The sequence below is a fragment of the Pezoporus flaviventris genome, unplaced genomic scaffold (genome assembly GCF_033815535.1).
Source record: "Pezoporus flaviventris isolate CSIRO_AGI_PZ_B2104156 unplaced genomic scaffold, CSIRO_AGI_Pfla_v1 ptg000031l, whole genome shotgun sequence".
NCBI classification, from domain to species: Eukaryota; Metazoa; Chordata; class Aves; order Psittaciformes; family Psittacidae; genus Pezoporus; species Pezoporus flaviventris.
The window spans coordinates 61,207,378-61,223,018 of record NW_026892579.1 but is presented as its reverse complement, the minus strand read 5'-3'; the positions used below and the strand labels follow the sequence as shown (position 1 = coordinate 61,223,018).

General features: G+C 40.3%; 1 protein-coding gene across 6 annotated transcripts in view; it reads left to right on the top strand.

The window, feature by feature from the left end:
- The window catches only part of MACROD2 (mono-ADP ribosylhydrolase 2), an 887,639-nt gene that overhangs the window by 612,099 nt on the left and 259,899 nt on the right, over window positions 1-15,641 (top strand). For all 6 annotated transcript variants that reach the window (XM_061461531.1, XM_061461530.1, XM_061461529.1 and 3 more), the window contains one exon: window positions 13,744-13,817. In XM_061461531.1, coding sequence (XP_061317515.1) covers window positions 13,744-13,817 — 74 coding nt within the window. The remainder of the gene's footprint in view (window positions 1-13,743; window positions 13,818-15,641) is intronic.

The following is a 15,641-nucleotide window of genomic DNA, read 5'->3' as shown; positions in this document are numbered from 1 at the left end:
GGTATCATGATGTTAATACGTGTTGGATACAGATGCTTACAAGATACTTTGCTTAAAAAATAAACCCAACCAGCAAACAAGCAAGAAAAACACCAAAGCACAACCAAAACACCCAGACAATCCAACCTAATCCACCTGCTGATGCAAGTATTCATCCCACAGATTCCTTCAGCTGCCCCGTGACGGCATTCACAGCCTTTCCAGGCCTGTCAGTCTACTTGCTTGCTGATCCATTTCTATCCCAAGGAGGTTGGATGGAAAAAAAAGCCTCCTAGATTGAAGCTGTTGAAACCAACCCATCCCACTTGATTTGGACCAAAGCAAAGAGTGTTCACACAAACATTTCAGCCAGCAGGTCTGAGTGTGGCACAACTCCGGGGGGGGGAGAGAAATGAGCTGCTTGTGGCAGTAGCATCTACATGGGTTAAAACTGGATTTAGAAGGTGATGTTTTTTCGCACTCTGAACTTGATTTGATAATATTAGTGTGGGGGCTTTTTCATTTGGTTATTGAGTTTTCAAAAGTATCTCAATCCTTTTTGAATCATCAGTGTGTACCTGGTGGTGGTGTCCTACTCTTACATATACAGAACATGAAAGATGTATGTGGAATGTGATTGGAACTGATAGGAAACAAGATCCATATTAAAATTTCAGCACAAGAAATGTCCCAGAAGCTCACGCATTCATTGTTTCCTCCTTTGGCTTAGCACTGTTTATTGCATACTAGCTCTTTCTTTAAATAATGTTCTAAGCAGTTTTGAATCTGTTTGCAAAAGCTAGTCTGACTGCTGTCTTAGTGGGGTTTTTTCCTCCTTCCTGTTCTTTCAGTTTGTATAGAGATTTCTTCCAATTTCTTACTTGAGAGGGGGTTTATTAATTCAAGCTCATTTCCCTTCTTCTGGTGTTTGCATGAGCTCGGATACCATGCAGCAACTAGTCTTTCTCTTTGTTCATATTCATTTATGTCATATAGGTTTAATTGTAATCTCCTGTTTTCTAAGGAACACAAATCCTTCTTCTTTGACCCTTATGAATTTTAGAGATCCTTCTTGCATTCAGATGTCCAACACTTTTTTTTTCTTCTCTATTCCTAGAATACTTCTAAATATCAAGTGCTGGACACACAGTGGTTTTAACATGGTTTGATTAGTAACAGTTACAGTGTTAGTATAATTTATTTATTCTCAACTATTTTAGATAGTGGCTGGACCTTTGTTTGCTTTTCAGAATGATTTTTAGTAATGTTCAGATTCGCATAACCCTACACACTTCATCTGTTCTTTTCCTGTCCCCAGGTAGTTACTGCAAGTTCAGTAGCGTTTATTTGCATAAGGAAGCTGGATGAGATTATTTTGCAAAGCTCATATATAAATAAGTGTACTTCAAGTAAGCACCGGTATTGATCTCATTGGGTTTGACTCGTCAGTACTGTGAGTTTTCTTCTTTGTTGTGGAGGTCCTAGTTTTAGCAATTGATTTATAAAAATCAACCTTTATTTCTGCTAGAACCACAGTGTGTTACTTTTGTAAATCTAACTAGAGAAATCCAACTGGAGTTGCTTCCCTATCCCCCAAAATACTACTCTGATTGGTTTTGAACAAACTCTTACACTGGTGTAAGAGCTCTCATGCCTTAATTTTCCATTCCCTGCCTTTTTTATAGATTTTCTTCCGCATATTGTTGTGCCTTCATTTTGCAGGCTTTCAAAATGCTTTGGTGAAAGCAAAATAGAGTAGTTAGACTGTTTTATGCCAGCTAAATCTGTGGTAGTGTGGTGGCTTGACCTTGGCTGCCAGATGCCTGCCCAGGCACTCTCTTACTCCATCTCCTCGACAGGACCGGGACAGGGGTTGGAAATAAGGTGAAAAAGGTGGAACTGGCTGCAGCCACCATGGAGCTGTCCCAGTCTCTCCTCACAGGGGTTCCATGAAGGCCACGAAATACTATGAAGTCTTACTTTAATTTAGGCATATTCTTTGCCATCTTGTCCATGGTCACTGCAGTGGCTGGAGGAGAGTGTGTGAAGTCCCTTTTTCACTCTAAAGGCTTAGAGCTGGCAGAGGCTCTTTCACCCCTCCAGGTAAGTCCTGCAAGGAGAGTTGAGCCAAAATCTTTCTAAATCTGCTGTAATTGCCACGGCCAGTCTATATTTTGTCTCTTACAGTGTTAATTTTCCCTCCTTGATGAAGTTTTGGAGGTTTTCTGCTGGTTTCTGTCCCCAAAGGCGTGGAGAGGACTGTGCTGTGGTGGGTAATGAATGCGTATCAGTAACTCACTGAAATAATCCTGACCCCACGCGATGTTGCAGAGGTATTTTTCCCAGTCTGGAGATGTGCAGCTGTTGTGTTAATGCAAGCTGTTTTCAGTGGATTTATAGAGTGGACTCTGATGAAATTAACGGAAATCACATTAGCTAAAGCTGCTCCTTGAGCGTGACTCTAACACATTCAGTTTTGATTATGTAAAAAGCTTTTGAAACTGACCCCCCCCTTCTTTTTTACATTTATCCTAATGAAAGATCTTTTATTTTCTCTAGTTTGCTTCATGAAGTAATAATCAATGAGGTTTCTGTGTCCAATAAGCTTAAATGTTTTTCTGTGCGCCTGCCTCTAACCTACCTGGGATGTCGTGTTTCTCAGAGGATAAGTTGTGTTTGCCTGTGGTGTGGAGCGTGGAGATTTGCCTCGGAAGCATCGTTTTCCCCAGGCATAACATGGATCACCTCATACTTAGCGTACACACAAGACAGATTTAATAAAGCTCTGAAATAAACCCCTTTTGCTGCTACATGGCTACATCCACACGGAAATTGAGCTGGGAGGTCAATTTTCACTGAAGGACTGAGCTTGCAGATGCCTGTTTTTTTAAGTGGGGGTCTTTAAATCTCACTTGTCTGACAGGTGGTAAGAAATTTACATTGAAATTGTCCAAAGCAGCTTCTTAGTTGTACTGGGTTGTTGGATAAAAGAAATTTCTTAGCCTTCCGTATCCTTCACTGCTTCATTTAACCAACCATACCATAGGCTCCTGCTTTGCAAACATGGGCATTGCTTCTGACTACAGTACTTGTCATTTGCATTGGCATTTGTCTCCTTATATCAATGTGGATATTGTTCAAAAGGACATGGAAAGCATGCATTGGGGGTTTCACCCTCACCTTGGCGTCCTACAAGGTGAAATCATTTGACTTTAAAGCTGGATTTACCAGTGTCGGTTTAACCAGAAACACTGATGTTTGATAAACCTTTCTCAACGTTAGGAATTTCCTTGCTAAAGCAGAACACGTTTGCTTGTATGATTAAAAAAAAAAGAAAATAAAAAATCACAGTGACAACTTGTCAGAATACGTGCTGGAAATGTTACTTAAAACAAGTGTTAATAAGACCTAAAGTTCATATCAAGCCTAAATTGAATTGGAATTTGTGGGATTGGAAGTGCCATTAACTAGTTATTTAATTTCCTTTTTTGATTGAAGTATGCAAGACTCAGTAAATGCATAATTGTGAGTGAAATGCAAATTAGAGATATTAGCAGAAAACATATTTTTTTAGAAATACTTGTTTGACAGTTAATGCTGTGAACTTTTGGCACACTGAAGAACCTGATGAGATCTGGGATATTTTCTCGATCAGCTGCTGTTGTTGGGTTTAAAAGGCAACTGATGCTAGAGGCTGTTTGTCAGTCAACAGAAGTGCTGCAATAAGGCAGTACTATTGCGGGTATATATAATTAGCATGTGACTGAATTAGTCCTTATAAACAAAAAAAAAAGTGGAAGAGTCAAGGTTATCCTAAAGTTTGTTATTTTTGTATTTTACCCATTAATTGCTTGTTCTGTACTCTTAAGCATATGGGGACTTGCTAAGAGCATCAGAACTATGAGATACACAGTTGTAACCAGTCAGGCCTGCTGAAATTTCAGGGTTTTATAATGCAAGTTTTCATTATCCTTTCTTTAAACCAGTTTTCCCATTAATCCAATCCCTCAAAACCTTTCTAATTCTTCTTTTGTGTATATTGCTGCTTTCTCAGGCAACAGAACAAGCAAAAAGAGTTTTAAGTGCAATATGGGGTGGTAGTTTCAGTGGCTTCTGGTGGCTTTGGTGTAATTTCTGCTCACAGAGTTGCTGCTGTGCAGCCTGAAATGAAGTATCTAGGGTAAATTGGCTGGTTGCTAATACAGAAGCATAGAATAGAGTAAGGTACACTGTGACCTTTGCTGGACAAAAAGGAGGATCTGTACTTTCAGATGGAGCTCACCACTTGCTGGTCAAATGACTTCTACAGAAACGAAACAGCATCTAGGCAAGGAGGGAAAAAATGCTTCCTCTTAAAAAATTAATGCATAAAATGTTGTGACAGTGCAATGGTGTGTCCAGTCAAACATCCTGCTCAAGCACTTGTTTTAGTAGCATTCATGTAGCTGGTGTTGATGTAGTAGGAAGTGCACCACTGTACAGTGAAGAACAGAAGCCGTTTAGCATGAAATATAAAATGCTCCCCCCTCCCCATTCATCTAAAATGCATTGAACTCCAAATTATCTGGAAATATTTCAGTTTTGAGCTGTGGTAGTTTTCCTGAGTATGATGGCTGCTGGTCTGTGTGGTTTTATTACTGCCTGAGGCAAGAATGGGAAAAAATCCACAGTGTGAATAATAGAGACAAACCAGGGATCAATAATGCATTTGTTTTTAAGAGTAAATTAAGTAGATTAAATACGCCTCATGTAGTATCTTGCTTTTTCACCCAACCCACCCTATGACTTTCTTCCGTGTATGTCTTTTGGGGAAAAAGATAAAAGAACATCTTTATTTCCTTATTTTTTTCCTTATTCTCCCCACAAGGAGTAAGTGTGTGTTGTTTCAGCTGATTTTCTTTATGTGCTCTTAGGAAATCTTTGATTTCCCTTAGAGAGGAGATAAGAACTGTGCTTCAGTAGAAATAATGTCAGATTGTTTTGTTTGTTCTTGTACGTGTATGGCCTTCACCAAGTACTCTGTTGGTTTTAGATAATCCAGCTAGGTCTTTGGGTTGCATCTGTCAGAGCAATTGAATGTGGTGGAAGTGATTTAAAGGATAGAGCTGGGCTGGCAGCACTGTCTGTTTTCTTTATGTGACTTTGTATTTTTGTCCGTATTTTTTCCTCTGAAGTTTCCCAGACTTTTTAGGCTGACATCTCCCTTCATTTTGCTGTGGTAGCTTGTCTTCCCTCACGTCCCTTATATACATGTATATCCCCAAGTCGTTGTAACCCCTGTCACAATGTGCTGCCTGTTCTAGTTGAAATACTGAGAGCTCTAGTGAAGCCAACACCCTGATATTGTCTCTGCCGAATTCAGCCCTCCTCCACCAAACCCCACAGGCTGTCTTGCAACAAGAAGTCCTGTGCTTCCTCCCTCTCCTCCTCTTTCCCCACCACAGCCTGCTGCGCTCCAGTGCACTTTCCCAGCTCACAGTCTCTGTGCAAAGATTCCATCAGCAAGAACTAAGAGCTGCTTATAGCCATTTCTCCCCCTTCTTTTCCCTGCCCAGCATGTAGTGGCAGATGTATTAGTAGACATCGGGGACTCGGCAAGGAGAGGCACGTCAGGAATGTCTCAACTTCAGGCGAGCCTTCAATTAGAGTCTGCAATCAATTGCAATATGCATTTCCATAGGGAACTGAGCTGTGCAAGGTCTGGGTCTGTTACTTCATTCCTAATGCTGAGCAGCAGATACTTGGATGCTTAGACTTCACTCAGAGCTTAGAGGCACTGTGTGTCAAGGAGGGCCTGGGATGGTGTCAGGAAAGGTTAAGCATCGCTGCACAGGACCATATTTTTTGTAGACAACCTCCCAGTTTCAAGTGGAATTCAGAGCGGGAGTGGGGGTATTTGCTTTTGTCTCTTGCAGCATTAGCAGGGCACTTCAGGAAGGCAGGATTGATTCCCTACGTGTTGCTTCCGTTGAGAACAGCAAGGCATTTTTATTTAAATCAGAGGGTAGAATAAACGTTTAACCTTGTTAGAATTGTAACTATGACAAAGCCAATATCCCATCGCTGTTCAATTTGGTGTATGATGGGAGATTTCACAGTTGACTAGTGCTTTACACTTAGTTTCAAATTACTTTTGCTGTATTATGTTGCCACCCTACAAAAACAACTTGCTATATACAGATAAGTAGAAGATTAAACACTCTGCATTAAGGAGCTCATGTACACTTTGCAACCTCTTTCAACGTTTCTCTGTACAACACTTGTTTCAGGAACAGCAATTCTGGATACGGTGTAGAGTGTGATTTAAGAATAATGATGTACTTGAGCTCACAAGCAGCTGCATACATGTGTCTAAGCGGGTGTGTAATTTATGCAAACACTGCATATACACTCTCTTAAGTAGGTTAATTGTGAAACTACCTGGGTAAGTATCTCCTTCGGTTGCATTTGCGTTGTATATACTTTCTCTTACCATATGAGAATGCTGATTGCCAGAGTAGCAAGGTCTTTTCCCTTTCAATGTTGTGGTGGCACCTTTCTGCTGTTTCCCTGATTATGCTCAGCTTGAAGCCTTAACGTTGCACATGGGCATTAGAAACACCCTGACAGGCAGAAAAGCTCCATCACATAGAGCAGTAAACAGCACAGCTATGAAGCTGTTTGCTTCCTAGAGAGGCTCTGAGTATTGCTTGCTGTATCTTTTTACAAGACAGTTAGAGAACCCATTTATCCATGATGTGGTCCCCCTGCAAGCATACTCCCTATAAATGCTGGAGAAAGAATGAAACCAAAATCCTGACTTCTAATAAAAAATCTACTGACTGCTGCAGAAAAGTGGGATTCTTGCAAATACTCAGCTCTCCTGCAGAACCACAGTAAAATACTTCCTGCAGTAAGGTCCTTACAGGGAAGCTCCCTTCCTCCTCAGCAGTCCAAGTGTAAATGCATTTTCAGTAAAACTTCCTGTTTTTTCCTCCCAATGCTAGCAGATATTAAGCAGCTTGGTAAACCTGAAATCTAGTTTTTCTTAAGTGGAATCCTCAGGCTTGCTAGTGCAAGCCTCAACCTGCTCACCTGACCTAAATAATCACAGTATGTCCGTACTTAGCTGACTTAAAACAATTGTATGGTGGGTATTTTTCTGATGGTATCAGTGTAGTACAGTGTGAAGCATGGTATGATACAGCAATGGCATGGGTTTTCCTGTATCTAAGCCACCTAACTGACCTCTCTGACTGCAGCTGTAAGATGGGTCCAGATTTGCAGCTCGCACAAAGGAAGCGGCTGAGTTGTAGCTGGTGAAGGTGGATTTCTGTGCTGATCAGACAGGAGATAGGTGTCAGTCAGCACAGATATGTGTGCCCCTTCTCTGACAAGCCAAGACTGAGCCAGTCCTGTTGTGAAGAGCCCCAGTGTATTTCAGCCTGCACCTTTCCTTGGTTTCGCTGACTTGCATGAGGTTTAGGATGTGCCTTGGTACCAGCGTGGACCCTGGTCGACTTAACAAGGGATCACTGCGTTACTCAACACACTTCTATGGGTGAAGAAGGACTGTCATTACAGGACTCCACCTACTTTGTGTCCCTGCCATAGTAGAGACATTCTGTTTCTAGCATTAGTTCCTAGATGCTTATTTTGGGCTTCTTTATTAACCATTTTCCAGCAGCTGCCTCTTTATCCTGTCAGAGTTGAACGCAATTGGCAATCATTCTTCAGGAACTGTATGTATTTTTCTGTTGCTGCTGAATTTTTTCACTCAAGGAAAATGAAAAGGCATAAGAGGAATTGAGAGTCATACAATGGTTTCTTCAGAAGAATGCTTTGTTTATGTATTGTGAAGATTTCTCTTTTTCCTTTGACATTTTGTATGCATGCTAATTAATTACTCTAGTACAGGCTATGAAGGATGCAGTGAATCTGTGCAGCTTTGTTTCTTGACTGGGGTGACATAAATGTTACTGCCTTTTCACAATACTTGATTTCACAGTCTTTCTGAGAGTTACTTTTTGAGTGGACAGCAAATAAGGTTTTCTCTGGCTGAATGAGTTCAATAAGGCAAGGTGGGTTATTTAACAGAAGATTCATGGCTCTTCTCTTTAGTCTTTCAATGCAGCTGATACAAATGAGGATATTTCTTTTCCAGCTTGCAAGTGTCCACAAAAATGATCAGGCCAGCAACTTGTCAGCTTGCTTATCCAGTCACCACATGACCATGGTTATTAAAAAAACAGAGAAAAAAGAGAAAAAGCTCAACAATAGCAACAAGCTAAGCTTGTTGGTAGGGTACTCCTATGTCCCCTTCCAAGCAGGCCAGATTTACCATGGTAATGGGAATCAACCTAGCATGAGTGAATTCATTTTGACTACTAAAATATACCTTTGACAAGATGATTATATGGGATCAGTTGCAAGATTATACTGCTAGTTTCACAGCTGAAGGACAAGTGAATGCATTGAGTTAACCCTACCCCAGGCATGCTGGGCTGTGCATCTCATTTGTTTCCTTTTATTGTCACAAAGTGATAAGGCTGAAGTGTTGTTATTAGTGTGTTGTCAATAGCCAGCATTAACCCACATGACCATAATGAAGCTCGGTTATTCACGTGCTTGTTGTGATTCAGAAAGCATTTGTAGCAACAATAATAATATTGCATTTCAGAATATATATGGAATAAGTGCTTAGTGCCTCTTTTTTTTTAAAGCAACCTGGGAAACATCTTTGTTTTTCATGCCATCTGGTGCTGACAATTCCCACCTAACAAATGCCTTGATGCATGGTGGAAATACCTTGTCACACTGACTGCAGAGAGGGCCTTTGGTACACTTCCACAATTAAAAATGTGACTGTTATGCTACTCTTTGAAGGGCATCCTTCACATATTATTAAACATCATTGACAAATATATAAGCTGAATAAATGGAAGTTGTTATATTTTGACAGTCATTTTGATTAAACAGTGAGACTTGGGTTTGATTTTAGAACACGGGCACAGTCTGCAAACTGTTGCATTTTGATATATGCACAAACATGCCAGTGTAGATATTTTTCTGAGAAAGCATGAGGAACACGTAATGAGTGTTTGTGTTGATGTGCATTTGGTTCTTTCCATGACTTGCTTCAAAATGAAACCATTAAAACTAATATGAATGAGAATATTAAGATTGTGATGAGCCTTTTAGAAACCATAGAAAAGGGAGCGTATTTTATATGAATAAAAATCTTTTGAGCACTTGAACTGCGCTAAGAAAAAAGATACAGACCCTTTTTTATCAGGATGAGTTGATTTACAGAAAACATTAGGCATCTCAGTTAAACTGACAGATTATAACGTATACCCCTGCAGCTACTGAAGCGATTTTCTGGATTGCCATTTGCTTCTTAGTATTATAACTTAACCAATAGAACCCATTCTGATCATCTTCAGCTGTATGATACTAAAGGTTGATTGTTTAGTACTGATGTTTTGTTAATGGGCTTTTTGTGTGGGGGTGGCATTACCCGATTGCAAGTTAGGCATTCTTAATGAGATGCAGCATTGGATTGAGCACAATGGGAGAGACAGATAAAGCTACCAGCATCTCCATACAATTTTGGGGTCCCTTAACTAGATTTCTGTTAATTTTATCTGCCCAAATCCTTGATGGGGTGGTATTCATTGTACAACTTGTAGTAGACATTTTTCAGATACTGCACTGCCAGATTAGGCATGCGGTAACAGACACAATAGTGTGAATGTTTCTCTGCTAGATCCCCCAGCACAAAAGGCTGAGCGTTTATACTAGTCTAGCAGCAGGGAATTCGTTGCATATTTTCCATATATTAATGAACTAAGGGGACTTAATGTTCTGTGAGTGGCACTTTGATGTGTCTCTCTGCAGTTATTTTCTCAGTTCTTCTCCACACTCTCCTCCCCTAAAACAGCACATTGTTTTCATATCAAATATTCCAAAATAATTCTGCCAGATCTTCTCATGGCTTCTTTGGAAAATTGTGGCCATGATGACTGCGGGCACTTGCACAGTGTGCTCCTTGTTTCAGCAGCCATTTCTTAGGTCAGCGTAACAAACAATTTCCAGGAATAAGGTGGTGAAGTCCTGGAAAGAGGAGCAGAAGCTCATAAGTTTGAAGACCTTTTAAAGCTTTCATAGGCTGCCACTGTGGGTAATATCTGTGCAAGGACGTATCAAAAGGAGCAGGTTTCACATGAGGTATATTTTATGTGGTGGTAGTAGAATGGGGGTTTTGTAGTGGGGAGTGTGAAGGTGTCTCGTTAGGGGGAATAAATGTATTAGTTACACCTTTATTAGCAACACACAAGGAGGAGGAAAGGAGGTTTCTATGTTTGGCAGGTGCTGGTGCCCAAGTCAGTGTTAAAGCTGGCAGTCCCATTTCCAAACGTATACAAAGGCAGCTGTCCTGTTTAAAGGGACATTTTAGCTGTGAAGCAACTGGGCAAGAACAGGAGAGCTTTCATTAACAGTTTCCAAGCAAATTAGAAAGATCTTAGAGTAACAAGGTCTTGTGTGTTTCTGGAGACACAGAAGCAATACAGGCTTTACCCATATGGCCAGAGGCATGTGGAGACGGTCAGCACTGACGTACTTTCCAGAGTCAGCAGTGGTGAATGAGCAGAGCAAAGCTCAGCCCTGGCCATACATGCACATGGGGTCTCTCCTTCACACACCATGCCTTTCAAACCATGCAGAGCTTTCCAAACACCCTTGTTCTTACCGACTTATCAGGCTTGCACCCACTGTGATAACAGCAGTAATGAGTAAATCTGTTCTTTAAAGGAGAGCCCCTGAACTGAGAGGAGCAAAAGAGGTGATGGCTGCTTGCTTCTAGGATTTGCTGTACTTGAAGTGTTGGGACTAGATGCTGGTAATAGATGATGAGATGTGATTAGTGGGCACTGCTGTAGGAAGCCCAGGCCAAGTTAGAGACCTGGGGTGGGGGGATAGGTACATGCTTCACCCCAGACCTATCCATGACATACAGCCTGCCAACCCTCCCTTCTTCTCCAGCCAGATAAACCCTGTGAAGTCTTACGGAGGCACTGCTTGTCTGTACCTTACAGCTGATGCTTCTTTGCCTTTTTGTGCCCTTGCCCTTTTCAGTATTCTGGAGGAGCACTCACTGCAGTAACATGGGCCAGTGTCACTCATTACTTTACCTGTTTTATCTTTTGTGAAATTGAGCCTTTAGCCAGAATTGCCTGAGCTGCTGCTCCAGCAGTTGGTTAACTGTGAGGGTCCTCGAGCTCATTTCTCTCAAGTAATTTGGTTCCCATGTGCTCGCTGAGATTGCTTTCTTGCTGAAAAGTGGGGAAGGGGGTTGGGTGCACGTGTGGGAGCAGACCAGGGACATTATGGCAGACAAATGTAGCTTAGAGAGACAAGCAGCGCAAAGATGTGTTTAAAAACATCCCATCTTGCTTTATCTCCCTTTAACCCAGTCCTGTAAAACAACGTGGTTTTCTGCTTGAGAATCAGAAACACAGGATCTTTTGTGCTGCAGCAGGGTATGGATCAGGAGGCTAAATTCCATCCTGCTTCTGCGTAAAGCAAACAAGGTAGTTGTTTCATTAAAATTACCAGAAATGTGTATAAAATACTTATTAATACTTTTTGTAGCGGGTCATAAAAGGCTTCTATAGATTTCAAGATATTTTCTGAAAATCATACACAGAATTCAAGGCTTTTTACTTTGGCTGCTAAACTATTTCTTTATATATTATGATTACTTGGGCATAATTGAATACCAGTTTCCTAGATGAGTTTCTGTTTAAGATAGGTTCGTATGGCAGCAGCTTCCTAAATAATGTACAATTTCCAGAGAGATTCTATAAAATTGTCAGTGCTTTATCACAGTTTTGGATGAATACCCTGCTGCAGGGGAGTGAAAAATAAGCCTGAAAAGTTAATCTTGCTGGAGGGAGAATTGTTCTGGAAATAAACCATTCAGTGTATAAACAATGGTATATCAGTTGTCTCAAATACGCGTTTGTCCCTCTGCATGGTGTTCGTTGTGTGTCCAGGCAGATCTACAACGCTCAGGCTACAGACTTTCAGTGTTAAAAGTCCCAGTTTGTTAGAGAGGATATTACTAATTTGAGCAGACGTTGTGCTTAGAGGTCTGTTATTTTGTATGATGAAAATGAGGCTGTTGGAAGTCCCTGCTTTGGGTTTCATTAGTGTTCATTACTTCGTGCCATAAGAAATATGCCTTGATGATAGCGGCAGCGTTATTAAATGTCACAGGAATATATTTTCCTAGCATTAGTGGAAGTATCCACAGTAACACTTGTAGGATCTTAAATAATTTTCCATCTTGGACCCTGAGAACAAGAAAAGATGTTTAAAAAAATAAAAAATATGCTTTATTGAGAAGTAGGTGCAAAGGAAGCACACGTTAAATATCAGTATTACCCAAACATTGACTAGTTTACTTGCTACTCTTGCTGGATAGTTGTCACCTATCACTTTAAAACAGTACACACGCTGCTGGACAAAATCCTTGCAAAGTCTACTTACAGGGAGTAATATTTAGGGGATGTTACTCAGTGTGGAGGGATTCTCTTCTTTCCCCCATTCCCCCCAGTCTATCAGTTCACAAGTTCTGAAAAAGGGTTAAAGAAGATAAGAGTTTGGATGATAACAGGATGAGTTTGGAGTATTTCCTGGGGTAACAGTTGGACTTGATCTTAGAGGTCTCTTCCAGCCTAGCTGATTCTATGATTCTGTAATATGTCAGGTCAGAAAGCTGGACAAATCAGCTAATGTACGATGTCTGCTTTTCAGTTTATGGTGCAGGGGTGATTTACGATGTAAAAAAGGCTGGATGTATGCCAGCTGTATGCCAAATTTCATGACTGTTTCTATCTTGCCCCTTTGCTTGCTTGTACACTGTGCCTGCAGCTCCACCTCTTCAAAGACTTCTCTATTAATCTACCCTACTGAGAGCTATTCATACAGCTTATGGGGTTTTATTTTTCAGCCCTTGCAAAAATGATTTGCTGCCCTCAAGTTAGGAATTTAAAGGAAAATTAAATTAAGGCTGTCTAAGTAGTGAAAGCATCTTTAGATTTGATAGATAGAGACCATCAAAGCAAAAAGTCTGCATCCCTGGAAAGATATCTGATATTGTTTATTGCTAGTATATCATGCAACATCAGGCCTTAAATTCATACGCTTATGCTTCATGAATGCCTTAATTTCCAGAGTTGGTTGTTATATTTTAGGTCACAAATGCCTGTGGCATTGAGGTCATCGTGTTGTATAGTTCTGCTGACAGATGGATTGAAGAAAGAAAGCTTTAAAAAAAGCATTTATACCTTAAGAAAGCTCTGAATTACTATTCTATGATTCTATGATACTATGAAATGTAAGCCTAGTATGTGTTATTGTGATATATACGTTGTATTGTTGCCTGCTTAGGATGACACATGTAGCTCTCTGTTGTCTCTCCTCCTCTTGAGCAGTGGAGCTTCCCTAGACTAGAGTTTGAAATAATAAATAAGTAAATTAAAATCCAATAAAATAATCACTGGCTCTATTTTATATTTGTTTAGCTGGGTAAAAAAAGTAATTGATATTACCTAAAGCAATTGATGTTACCTTCATACAAATCTGTGAAGAAGGAATTGTCCAGCTGTATTCCCAAAATAGTCCAAATAGGTGGGGGAATAAGGCAACAGCTTTGTTTTCCTGTATGTGTAGAAAAATGTATGCCTTTTATTTATCTCTTATTTCTTCTGTCTTTAGGTTTTCCAAATGAGCCTGCTGCTGTCATTGCCCTAAACACTATTAAGGAATGGTTAAGCAAGAATCACAATGAGGTATGGAATAAAATTTAAATTTCCCAAATTTCCCTTTGAGATTATTGGGTTTGACTCCAAAAGTGTGGAAAAAATAAACATAGGCTGAAGCCTTCAAAGTCCTTTATTATTTAGTTGTAAGACTGATGAAATCGGGTCAGGACAATATAGCCAGCGAAGACTGTTATAGTTAAAAGCTACACTGGAGTTGAAGGGAAATACCTTTGTTTGAAACTACACTGTGCGTTTCCTGTGCATTGTGATCTTTCCTGGCCAAGTAAAAGACTATTCTCTTCCTAAACTGCTTCTGAGCATCAGAGTTTTTGTGTAATGATGAGGGGATTCGTGGAAAGGAAATGTATATGCCAGTTGTCAGTAGAAACAGGCACCAAAGGTCAGTGGTGTGCCAGGGGTCACTTTACAGTAAAGACATATTTTCTGTTGTTAATTTTTGGTTTGCTCACAGTTAAGCGTTAGTTTTCCCTGGAGCACTCACTGAATATGGGGTACAGCTGTGAATTTTGAACAGGACTGGTCCTCTTCCAGTGACAACATGATGGTGATTATTTTTACAAGGCAAAACCGCTTGCTTTCAACAGAACGATCTCCATATCACCCCTTTCTACTTCTCTCTTTCTCAGGTTTGAGTTCCTAGCAGGCTGATAGTTCCTAGTGTTGATTTGGAGAAATGCAACAGAGAAGTGACAGGACAAATAAAACAATCATGATGTCTTAAACGGAAGATGTGCCTGTTTCCTCCCAGTGACAGCCAGCGCATTTCAGACAGCTGGAGTTGTTCAGTATTTTGCCTGAAAATATGTAACAAAGCATCCAGTGGAGAAGCACTGGATCCAGGGGCATAATTAGTAGGATTTTTCCTCTAGCAGCATATTCAGGGGGTCTTTTCCTCCTGAGAATCTGAATGTAGCAGTTTTATGTGGTTTGTTTTGGTTTTTACCAGCTGAACTGAAAGGAAATACTGTGTTGAGATTTGAATGCTAAATTCCAGAAGGTATACTAAGGAGTGTATGTACATGTTTGGACACTAGTTCTTTGTAGTTGTAGACTATTAGTATGTAATTTTAATGCTTGAGTGTAAGGCTAGAACCTCTATGTTTGTGCTGCTTTGCCATCTTGTAATTTCTCTGTGTTGCATTTTTACTGCATAATTTTAACAAATAGGCTAAAAATCTGTTTTGGCTCCAGAAATGAGCTTTTCTTCCTCAAAAGCTGAGCATGTATTGTATATACATCCCTTAATTACTTTTCTTTTAGTGATATTACAGGAAACCTGACTTCATTTGGCAGACTGCCTGTCTGTCACCTTTCCCTCCTTCTTTTAGTTAGTGTGTCACTTCCACATTTTTCTGGTTCCCTCCATGGACTTGGAGTGAATTTCTCCCCTTCTCCTTAGAAAGATCCAGGTCCGTTTTGGAAGAATACTTATGGTTCTTAGCAGGTAGTGGTTGAAGTGACAGTATTTGTGATGTATGTTCATTACCTGTGTTTGCAAAATGCCACTGTACTTACGGTCCACGCAGATTAGTGTAAACTGTGAACACTGACTATGCATGATTCCTCCTTTCTCACTCTGTAATAAATTCCCTTCTAATTCTTGGTCTTCTTGGCTCCCTAGCTCTAAACCTCCTGTCTTGCTCCCCACAAACTCCAGTTTAATCTGAAATCTTTTTAAATAAGTAGCTGTAGCTTACAATGCCTGGACAGTGAACGGAGCCCAGGCTGTCTTGACTACAAAACAACAGGTAAAAGCTATCTTACTGAGCTTACATCACAGCTGGGGTTTGAATTTTGGACTAGTATAGCTAATAGTTATTATATTAAATG